General features: G+C 34.1%; 1 protein-coding gene across 11 annotated transcripts in view; it reads right to left on the bottom strand.

The window, feature by feature from the left end:
* Nucleotides 1-12,676, bottom strand: part of LOC136832781 (unconventional myosin-IXb-like) — a 210,523-nt gene that overhangs the window by 131,376 nt on the left and 66,471 nt on the right. For all 11 annotated transcript variants that reach the window (XR_010851314.1, XM_067094322.1, XM_067094328.1 and 8 more), the window contains exon 7: nucleotides 449-639. Coding sequence is in view for 10 of the 11 variants with exons in the window: in XM_067094322.1 (XP_066950423.1) it covers nucleotides 449-639 (191 nt within the window). In the remaining variant the exon portion in view is untranslated. The remainder of the gene's footprint in view (nucleotides 1-448; nucleotides 640-12,676) is intronic.

Below are 12,676 nucleotides of genomic sequence, written 5' to 3'. Positions count from 1 at the left end.
AAACAGAGGGTATTTCTGGCTACCAACTGTAACAGCACTTTAAGATCAAGAGTTTGTTACTAGAAAACTCTTTGGAAGGTACAGTAGTAGTTTTCTAAATCACACAAGGAATTTTACTATAATGACAAAGCAAATTATTAATGAATGAAGATGAAACTATCTTTATATAAGCTATTTTTAATTTATATATGACAACCATACACAACAATCACCTCACTATAGCATACTTTTGTAATCTTAAACCAGTGTTATAACAAAGTTTAGCCAATTACTAAGAAAATTAAATACAAAAACTTTGCTAGCCTTGTACAAAATTTTTTATATACCTTTTTGTCAATGAGAATGCCACTACACTTGCTACAGTTCCTTTCAGTAGCTACCATGGACAATGAAATAAATGAAAACCTATTTCTGATGCATACCAACCTAAGCATTTTCAAATATTTACCTCAGGAAGTCGATAGTGCATGACTAGAGTTTCTCCTGATACTCGTGCTTTCTTGGAAGTGAGTGCATTCATGAGTGTGTCCTCAGACACCCCAAGTAATGACGATATCAAGTTCACTTGTTCAGGATTACGAACCAACACAGACTCATCATGATGGTAAGTGGATTTCTTTGGTTGAAATTCTATATTACCTGCATAAGAAAAAAAACATCAGCCATATTCTTTGCATGTCAACCTACAGGACAATAAACAAATTCATATGACCAATTTTTCCTGAAAAGGAAAAATATACCATCAAAATTATAACATCAAGACAATTGGAAAACTGGAAAATTTGTGGGTGCATGGCATTCTTAAACTCCATACAAGAGGGTTTGATGACCAATCTCCTATCATGCACATGCTAAAACTGAATATCTCATAGCAACAGAATACATAAAGTCCAATAAACATCCACACAGTATAATACTTGTAAATAAGGATTCCACACTTATAATTTATTGCCTAGAAACTATCATAGTCAAAATAAATTTTGTACTGCACATATCCAGATATAAATGGAATGACTAATTTTTAACAACCTCTGTGGATGCTTTTGCAGAATGATGCACAATATCAATTACCATTATGAGACAAACACACAACAGACCTTTAGGCAGTTACTGCCAAAGCTGTCCCACATTAATCATTTAATTTGTACCTTGGTGGGAAAATTGAGATTCTGAATTGAATGCAAACCAAGGCTACCACTATCTTTCTTGAGATACCTTAATAAGGTTTTCTGATAATGTTCATGATGGAACCATTATAATTTTCCATGATGCAGGAACATTTTATACCATAATTAAATACTTGTATGATGAAAGATTTTTTTCTATTTTCTAGACAAACCTTGGCTTTACACATTTTTTCTGCAAAGCCTCAGTGAGTTAAACCAAACTCAAGCTCAAAATAGCATTATCAGGTATATTTCAACTCAGAGGTAAGTATTGTATCAGACTTTCATATTCCACCTGCATCTGCAAAGCAGGGAGTTTTCTACACTCCACCCGATGATGGAGGGCAACACCTTTATACAGCAATTACATTTGCCAGAAAAATTTCAAATTTTTTAGTTTCATGAATGTGAGAGTTCCTGCTTTGCAAAGTAGCTATTTGGGTATGACAACTGAAGACTAAAGTTTCTGCTTTAACTCCTTAGTGATAAATTTGAGTTTGTATCCAGCTGAGAAAGCATGTCAAGCCACCTTGATCAACTTGGGGTCCTTGCTATGTTTATTTCAAGTCATAACAAATGATGCGTTCTCACACATTTATTTGCTCATTGTGAAATGACATGAACAACAGCCTTATGGTCTTAACCGTATATAACCTACAGTAAAAAAAATCACTGTGGATTTACAAAACCATGAATAAGTACAGGTAAACCGCCATGTCAACAATGGCAGCTGAACTAGGAATGGCAGGTGATCTGACTGATATCATGAGCTGTAATGAATAGTAGTTAGGAATTAAGAACTAAGAAGCTTTTTGACCATAAATACCAGACTTGGAAAAAGCAATGTTTTGGTGGGTGAAGTCCCCAGGAGGCTTTTAGATAAATGATGTTAAAAAGCACATAAATAATTATCATCTTCTGAATATACATAAGTCTTTGATGAAAGCAGATTATCCAAAAATCTTATCCTTGGTGAGAAAACAGATTTCTGAATTTTCTCACAAACTATGCTTTTATCACATAAGCCAATATCAATTAACTTACAACCATTTCATGGAGGCTTCTTTACAGCAAATTATTATACTGTATTTTGGGTGCTGGGGGTGTTCTAACTCAATCCCCCATAAAACTATCACTAAACCATTTTAAACAGAAACTTATAAAAATTTTGCCAATTTCTTCTTATGATTTGTATTCACAGAAATAAATAGCAATAATTTATACCAAACAAAAAGGAAATTTATCTTATGTTACCTTTAACCTTGTAAAACTTTATAAACCTCTGCATCTTTTCAATATTCTCTTATTTTACAGAATAAAAAATTTTGTTTTCAACTAACTTCAATGCATCACTCAGTTTTCCATTTTCAAACATACCAAAATAATCAAATGCTTCAGCTTCAAAATATGCCAAAACCAACACTTATCATGAAAGATTCAGCGAGCAACAGAAGAAAAATATAAAATTTTAAGAGAAATTCTGCTTTTCCCAGATATAAAAATTAAGCCTTTCACACAAGAGTATTCTTCATAGTTAGCTGGAAATGGCCATTGAAGCTTAGTGAGGCGGTGGTTAATTGGTAGTTTGTAGCATAGTACTGGCCATATGCCAGCACTATTTCCTTTGGCATCTATGGATGGCTGAGGTGGGATTACAATATAAAATTTCATATTTGTTACACACTATATATATATATATAGAGAGAGAGAGAGAGAGAGAGAGAGAGAGAGAGAGAGAGAGAGAGAGAGAGAGAGAGAGAGAGAGAGAGAGAGATCTGAGTCATTTATATATTAATGGGTTCATTGAAGGAGTAACACCCTATGAGCCAAAGCTCTAATGATAAGAGACTAAACTGAGAAGACTACCTGCATCACAGTTTATTCTAGCACATACTCAGTTTGAATGACTACATAACCTGCTGGCCATCAACCACAAATCCTGAGATGATGACCAAGGACTTGTGGACAACATCCCTACAGGTAAGACAAGAAAATGGAAGTCTGGTGCCGACAAAAATCTTTCCCCTTGTTATCAGCGATCCAGTTTTATGGGGTTTGTCTAGCAACGAAAATTGGTGCTGATAATTGGGTATTGGAGCCGATACATACCTAACAGAGGTTCGAATCCCAAGTTATCGGCGCCGATAAGTGCCGGAAATTGCCGATTTTCAGTTATCAGCAATTTTCAGTTATCATCAAGCTATTGGAATGGAACCCCCGCTGATAACCAGGGACTGCCTGTATGCTATTTTACCTTCGTCTTCTAGCTACAGCAAAAATTCACTACCTCTGGAGCACAAGGGTTAACCCTTAAATAAACCAATACAAGCAGTCTCCAGTTATCGGCAATCCAGTTTTATTGTCTAGCGACGAAAATTGGTGAAGATACATACCTACCAGACACGCCAATACCCGGTTATCAATGCCGTTAAGTGCTGAAAATTGCCAATTTTCTCTTATCATCATGCTGTCGGAATGGAACCCCCGCTGATAACCGGGGACTGCCTGTATCTAATCCTTAGGATATTTAGTAAGTTCATCTTAAGTTTGTTTAAGCTGGGACACACTTATCCCTGTAGAGTTGTACTGCAACTCAGACTGGGATTATTTGGTTCTCATTGAGTCTCATACAATCCAACTTTTGCAGAGCTGAGCTTTTAACAACCTATTCATATTAATGGTATCAACAGACCATGAATAAGCAAATACCTTTGTTTCACTCTGTGAGCTGGACCAAAATACAGTTTGTGAAATTCCTGCATGGATATCATCATCCAAATTTTTATGACAAAAATCTTTGTGGGGCAATTTGCATCCACATAAAAATAATGTTATAAAAAACTAAAAAAAAAGATTGGGAATGGACTAACAAACTCTAAAACATCATAAATACACTTAATTTCAAATTCACACATCACCTATATAAAATATTTTAAGCCCTTCTTCTGACAAAGCTGACGACAGACAAATGGCGTCTACAAATGTTCTTGGGAGTTATCTTATGTCCATCATTGTAAAAACATCTAAACACTAATAAAAGATCCCTCACAATGGATTTTAATGCTGTGAAATCCCATTTAGGTACTAAGCCAGAAATTTGAAATTAAAATCAACCTTGAGGATGGAAAAGGTTAACAGATTTAATGAAGACAGTTAGGGCAGTAGCAAAAACAATTCTCTTCCTTGACACAAGTGCACCTTGAGGTTTGGCCCTCTCTGCCAGTCTGTGGAAGATGATACCCCTTCAAGACAACCACATCATGCCCAGCAACACAGGTAGACCAATAACGAACCAGCAGGAATTAGGTTTCCCCTCACATCTTATACAAGCACTAAAGATACCTGATAATGACAATGAAATAATAAATTTCTGGCAGCACATCTCTGATCAGACTCTTGACAGTGTTTCCCTACCTGCTAAAACTCTATACTTGAGAACAAGTGGTGAATGGTCCAGCTTACTTCATTCCAGTAGTTGGTTACCAATTCCGAGTTAGAAATGGCTATTACTTATGCTAACTTTGTGAAAGCTGCATCATTAGAGTCAGACTTAATAGTCAGACTTACAAAACACCCACTTAAGCATCAATCTCTAATACAAAAGAAGAGAATGAAAAGGCAGAAATTTACAAAATAAAAACTTCACATACAGTACAGACAAGTTAAAAGTTAGTGTCAAAATTATCAAGCTAATATAAATTCTTAACACTAAACACCAAACAAAGGGTAATTGTGGCTGACACAAGAAATTGCACAATAACCAATATGACAAAACTTTTAAGTCACAAAAGCACTAAGCAAAACCAATTATCCCAAAGTAAAAGAATACCAAATGAGCTAAGAAATGTAACAAAGAATAAAATTAATTCTAACAAATATCATGGATGTGAGGAATGTTGGGAAATACCCACTGTAACCTGAAAGGAGGCATCACAATATACACACACAACTGTTAAAAAATTACAAATTGTAAGCAAACATTACAATAAGAGCAATTAATAAAAAGAGAATAACAAAGGCATGAAACAAAATCAAATAAATGATTAATAAAAAGAATGAAGTATTTTTTTTTCTAATGGCTAAAGTTGGTTCTTCGAGGGAGATTTTCAAGGAATTAACTAAAATTCTAAAGTTAAAACACTTCAGTTCAAATGGCACTAACATAATAAATAGCTTAAATGAAGGGTAACTCATATGAGTTACCAGCACTTAATAAAAGAACCATTTTACTTTAGTTTAAGTGAATTTGTATAGACTCTGAAATGTAACAGAGAGCAAAAGGGAAGCATACATTGTACCATATGCAGGAATCATCAGAAGCTTTGCTTAATAAGTTAATACAATAAATGGGTTTGTAAGAAAACTTGCTTTGTGCAATAAAAACATCAAATTTTTTTAGGGTAAGTATTTTTCTCAGAAGTACAAACCAGAGCTTTTTATTTAGGAATACTCCAACGGCAAGTTCAAAATGGTTTGAAGTTTAGTAACAAAGTGACTGATGGGGTATCACTTTCTCTTCTGTTGGTAGCCAAAACTTTTTCCCTCTGCACTGCAGAATAGATGGGGATAGTTGGGCTGGGTTTATACTAAAGGGCTTGGGTTTCTACATCCATGTTAAATGCAATGATTTTTAGAAGTTACATTTTTTCCTTTGAGAAATTACCACTGCCTATAAAGTAGACTTACTCCTAATGGTGTGTAACCTTAACATTCTCTGGCACAAACAAACATCCACTGGTATGTCAGAGGCAGAGAAAGCAGCTTACCAGATTGGCTAAGGGAAAGGAACCTTCCATGCCACATATCCAACTGTTCACCTGCTCCAAGACCCATCTAGCAACCAGAGATCAAATCAATTTAAATGACGGTCTCACCTCTGAGGCAACCCCTAAGGTTTGCCTGATTAGTGAGATTGGGTTTGATGAAGGTGTCACAACCACTTCCTTAGGATCACTGCACACACAAATGAGGCCAATAAGCTTGCATAGGTGCCTCCTGAACTCAACCTGCATAAGTTTTGCCAGTGAAGGACACTTTGTAACAGATCCCTTACAGACTGAGCAGCTCCTTTCCTAAAAGAGAGGCTAGTGACACACCTACATACCCTGGTGACTGCTCTGGGGACTGAGACCAGAAGCACTGTAGTACCAGCTGCAGAAGCTGCTGGCAGTTTCCTCTGTAGCACCCAATGATAGCAACAGGAGGGTCAACAAGATTGACCTCCCAAGCTGGATCAGCAGCAAGATCATCAGCAATGCACTCTTTAGCCTAAGCTCAGTATCCCAAGAATGCAGAAAACAATGGGTCATCAAGAATAATGAGGGTACTCGAGGCTCTCCATCAACATACCCAAGACAGCCACTGAAGGTGTAGAATGTGACAGACCTTAAGCATAAAAGGGTTTCAACATGAGATATATCTGAATGCACAACTAGGCTGTCAAGAGTGAGAGAGCACGATGAGTAACCTTTAATCGCCTGTGCCTGCCTTGGAATAAGCCATGGAAGAACGAGTAGCTAGGGGCATGAGAACTAATGTAAGCTTCTTGATCTTACTATGCTTCTTTCCATAGAACTTCCACTGCAAATGAGACCAGCCAGCACCTCCTCACAGGGGAATAAGGAAAGCTGAACTAATCTCTGTAAAAAGAGCAAAAACAGGAGGGATCCACAGCAACAACGTAACCCCTCCTCTCTTTTTCAGTCAAACCTTTCTCCTTCTGAATAACATCTGCAGCAACAGTCATTCATAACCTAAACATCAGCAATTTTTGAACCATATACTGTACTGAGAAATGTAGGTTTCAATGTAAGTCAGTGAAAACTTGGGTAGATGTCCACACAGGATGGCAGATGAAGAAAAGTGGTGGATTACTGACACATGAGTGAGTTATGCTCAATCAACACCTACCAACCACCAATTAACCACATTGTTTACTAGCTTCAACAATTGTTTTTGGCTCATGCCAGGAATACACATGACAGTAACTTTAACTAATTCAGTAATTATTATGCAATAATAAACTGCATATGTAGAGTATCACTCTCTCACTCTGACAAACCCCATACATACTTGTACTGTGCATAAAAAAAGTAAAATATATTGTGCATGAATTATGAGTGTTTACAATAACCCATGACTGGTTAATTGTTTTACAGCTGTTTACTACAGCAAGCCTCATGGACTTAGATATGTAACTTCATCACACTGAACTATTTAATGAATATATTAATAAAAATAGTTTGCTGAATATAAGCCATTTAGTCAAATCAAATTACCAGTTCTAAGTGTTAAATTATCCTCAGAACACTTCCCTTAATACATATAACTAGATCCTTCCACCACATTTTTAGTACAACATAGTAGGATTTGGTTTGTTATTGCTGGTTGATAGCCTTACTTACAGAGAATTTGTATAACTGATACTTTCTCTCAGTGTTCTTTGATATTATTTTTGGCAATCATTTTTTAACTTCCATATAAGAGTAGTGTTTAATGCAAAAACTTGCATTGCAAAACAACTGTCAATTTCATTAAATTCTTTTTGCCCTTGTCAGCATTCAATATATTTTTCAAATAGTATTTTAATGAAAACAGCACGGTACATTTCTACACATCATTAGGCATAACATAATAAAGATAAAATATGTGCTGGAAAGCTAACATTATTTAGAAGAGCCTTTATCCATGTATAAGAAGACTTGGCCAGGTAGTATTGAATGAAAATGTTTGTGGTGAATATGTCAAGCACCCAAAACATGAGAGAAATATATGTAGCAAATACAATCATAAAAGCCGACAGTATTCCGGCTACTGAAATTTCAGCAAAACAAAAAGGGATGTTTATTTAATTACTGGCAAATACGGAGTACTGTAAAAAGAAAGTAAATACATTGAGTATTAAACCAATCAAAAATAGGGCAAAAGCAGCATTAACAATCATTTTGGTAAAAGTAAAGAGCATCGTGCACCTTGCAAACAACAAGAATATATAACTGTTTATGGTCAGGGTGGAATAATGATTACTAGATACATACACCTTCAAAGAATACCACAAAACACCTCTTACCAATTCTATTGCAACAATTTTGATTCTATGAACATCAGAACTTTAGTGGATTGCAGAACTATCTTTTAATTTAGTTGGGATCAAATACTGACCCAACAAACTCTTATTAAATGTTTCTTCCCTTTAAAATTGTATTTACTTTCTTCATTTTCATATTACCTGTAGGTAATCAATTGCATATGATACAACTTCAAAATGACAAGGGATTTAAATTATTCATTCTCAATAAAATTCATGCTCCAAAGGGGAAAACAATACATTAGTAGTGGGGTTCAAACTAGAAATACAGGGAACACATCAAAATTAAACTCTCTTATGAAATACACAAATGCACGAAATAATTACTGTTTACATCATGAACAAATGCAAACAACAATATGATGGAATAATCAAGGAAAAAGGAACAACATTTCAACGTTTACACACCAGTTTTACTTCCATATTGTATTAATGGATGAGTGATAATCTGGAAAGCAAAAGAAATCACACTGTGTAGACTATCTTTTCATACCTAAAAGAAGGTTTTCAGTCTTTTCATTAACATTATAAAAACTTGCATAGTAACTTCCAAGTTCCAGATACATACAACTGTACAATGAACACCATGACACTTAAATAACACAGAGCCAAAGGGTTTTGGTGCACTTAAAATATACTTTAATATACAGTACAAAGATTATCAAAATAATGAAATGCAGTCATATCTTGAGACTTCATGAAAAGGAAAACATAATAACATCTTCCATTTCAGTTTTAAAGAGCATTATTTGGCAAAAGTCTGTTCCATCCAACCCCAGGAAATACAAATTTTTGCTACCATATTATTGTTGTGATTGGCAGATAAGACTGCCTGAAGAATGGCATCACCAAAGTCATTACATTTCCAATCCTTGCTTAACCATATAATACTGCTACAGTCCATTATGGGAGTGCATGACTTATTAGACAATGCTCAATATTTATGGAAACTTGCAAACCCCTTCACAAGGTAAAAGTCAACACAGTAACAACTTACTTATCAGACTTCTCTACATATCTATATTGTTGTGATGATTTTTCTTTAATCTATCTTTTTTTAGATATGCATTTTTGTAAAAAAAATCTTTAAAATAAAGTGTTAAGTGTAAGGTACAGTTCAGCTTAGGCTACAGGCTATGTAGCATTAATATTAGTTTGGATACCTTGAATGTTTAAGTGTAGGCTCCACAACAATATTATTGGCAATTGAAATACTTTGTTACTTATCAGAAGGCCAGACCCTTGACCCGCCTGATAAGCTGAGGGTTACTCTAGTATATTACTTTGGTTTGACTTGGTAAACTTCAACTCTTGCTCTGTATTTCGAAACCTAAATCAATTTTGTCGGTTCTGTACAGAAAAAATTAACCAAAACCCTAGTGATCATGTAAAAATAATATAAATAGGGTGTGTTCAACATAATATAGATATGGTATGTTCAGGATAAGAAAAGACTGCAAAAACCATATACGCTTATCATGAAAATAAAACGCCAACATTATATAAGAAAAAATATGAATTTGTTACAATGAAATGAACCCTTTCATCAAGGAAAACATGACTGAAAACTATCAAAGAAATCGTCAAGGTATCACGGTATTTGCAATTGAAATCCCTAAAACATGGGTGGGAAAGAACTGACTATCATTTCCAAATTCTAACACAGAATGCAATTTTACCTCACTTCACAAGGGTTCAAGGTATATAAAACTGTTACTATGACAGATGTCATTTTGTACAGACCCCATCATCAAGAAAATATAAAGTCTGTATACCCTCGCCTTAATGAGCAAACATTTCAAAACTCCCATTCAGCACAGCACACCCAGGTAGTACTGCAAATGCTGTAACATAACCTGTTCACCACTGCAGTTGTATCTCAACTACAACAGCTCTGCCCTGCATTTATGAATTTGAGAGCATTATTATTTTTTCATCTTGAATTTTGAGCATCTTACTGTAAACTGGCTTCCAAAAGTTTGTAAAAAGGCCAAGAAAGAACTCGAGGATTAAGCTGCCTAATGTGAAAGTGGGTGTAAGTACAGCCTCTCTCTGTATGAAGCTCGGAACCATCATTGCATTAAAAGAGAGAGAGAAAAATTTTATAGTTAGATAGCTGTATATGTTGTAGTACCATTAAACCAGTTGGCTACAAAAGTGTAGTGGCATGACAAAGATCTGACTCCCACACCCACACAGACTATTTCACTGCCTTGTTCTCACAACTATCAGTTACATCAAATAAATGATGAAATGGTACAACTGTATGAATATTAATACCGTAGAAACACAGACAAGTAAAGTTGGTATATAATTTACGTTTCTTTTGATGAAAATTTATGAATGTTCCAAGTTTTGTTTAGCACCTGTCAGAGGTGTTTACCATTTACGATTTTCTTTCAGTAAAATTAATCTTTGTCAACATATGTGAATAAGAAGCCTACTGGAATAATTAATTCATAATGTTTACCATACAAATTAATTCAGTAATAATTATATAAAAATTCTGAAACTTTTTTGTTTGTTTTACCCAGGTGAAATAAAATTCTATTCAATAGTCAGGGCAATCAAATGTTTACTTCAGTTTTAAAAATGGATCACCTGAGGGCATTTGCATAAATTATTAATACTATTTTTCTATTATTACTTTAATTAATAAAGACCACTTGTAAAAGAAACAGAATTCTTATAAACTTCCAAGGATTCACTGTCAAATGTCTGTTCAATCTTTTAGGTAAACAAGCTGTAATGGGTATGACTAAACCTATAAGACTGAATCCTAATTAACTTGCTAAGCTTTAAGAAATAATGAGCATACTGTATTTCAGAACTACTGGTTCACTCCACCTTCATCTTCTGCATTAGTGGCATAAAAAATTAAACTCAAAAGTTCCAACCTTAATCGCATTCCTTTGTTCACTGGCTGCTTGCCTTCTGGGCTCAGGAATAAGATTTTTTTAAAGAAAAAATTTACTGTAATGTTATGCTTAATTCAACCTTACAGATACCAAAGTGAGACAAGGGGAAACAACAACTATGTACTTAAGCTTTTTCTTTTTAAATACAACTAATGTGTGGTCCTTACAAATAAATTAAAAATAGTTGAGTAACTAGTGTGGTGTGTGAGCTGTGAAAAGCATCCTGGAGGCATTTTACCATATAGCACTTCTTACTACTAGATTCGGGCATTTTTTCTATCACGGAACTAACAGATCTGGTGACACCTGAGAGATAAAAGTTTAAAGCTAGCAGTTTTTAGTCTTTAGTTTAATGGGAAAGGATATCAGCAAATAATAATACTAGCCACACGATCAATATTTTCAACACTTGCTATATTTTGATAGGAAAGCCAAAATTTTCAAAAAACCCATATTTCTGTGGCCAAAAGATCTGCGGCAAAACATCGCTGATCCAGATATTTTTATTCATATCTTTGGGTAATCCAGACAAATTCTGGATTACCATATGGTTTTGCTTACAAATTTTTGAAAATGTGGAAATGGGCGTTTTAAAATTTTCTTACTACAGAAAATTAAAATACTAACAAAATACACTAAAATGTAATTTCCACAAAAAATAAAAGCAAATACTGTTGAAGTATATTAGGGTAAATGGAAGCAAAGTATACTACCACTACCTATATACTGAAAAAATTGTTACTGAGGAAAATTAACACAGTAAACATTAAAATATACTAAAAGTGAAAATTTGGTAATTCACAGGCAAAATAAAATTTTAAAATGGTAATTAAAAGATGTGAGGATTGCTTTGTTTACATCTGATCAGCTGATTTACCCATACATCTTACCATATGCTATTATCTAAAACTTCCATTACACTTTTAATAGATTAATTAATGATTGTGCAACATACAATGTACAGTACAAGTGTTACTGCATATTATTCTATTTGGCAAAATAACAATGTGTTTGATACTCCCTAAGTTATGCATCTCTCAGTTAATCTGAGGACACTGATTGATGTCTAATGATTTAGTGCATAATTTGGGTTTGATTATTGCTTTGAAATGTGCTAAAAAACTAAAATTCTTTTACATTACACAATAAACAATAATTACAATGGCAATTACTATCCAAAATTTTGGAATTTTGTCAATGTGATTACAATTACGAAAACTTCCTATATTTTTTAGAAATTGTCGTATAATATGCATTTAAAATACAACACACTTAAGCATAATGATGTACATAGAAACCATTTACTACAGTTAAAATTAGTGAAAAGTTATAAGTTTAATTTTAACAAAATAGGCCTGATGTCTTTAGCTTTTGTCATTTACCAAATATTTAATTAAATAAACATCAAACACTAACATACACTATAACTATAATATGAAAAAACTTCTAAACCTAGAATCAGTTAAATGAAAAATGCAATCAACCTATTTAGTGCTAAGATCATT

The sequence above is a fragment of the Macrobrachium rosenbergii genome, chromosome 50 (genome assembly GCF_040412425.1).
Source record: "Macrobrachium rosenbergii isolate ZJJX-2024 chromosome 50, ASM4041242v1, whole genome shotgun sequence".
Classification (NCBI taxonomy): Eukaryota; Metazoa; Arthropoda; class Malacostraca; order Decapoda; family Palaemonidae; genus Macrobrachium; species Macrobrachium rosenbergii.
This window is presented reverse-complemented; position numbering and strand designations above follow the sequence as displayed.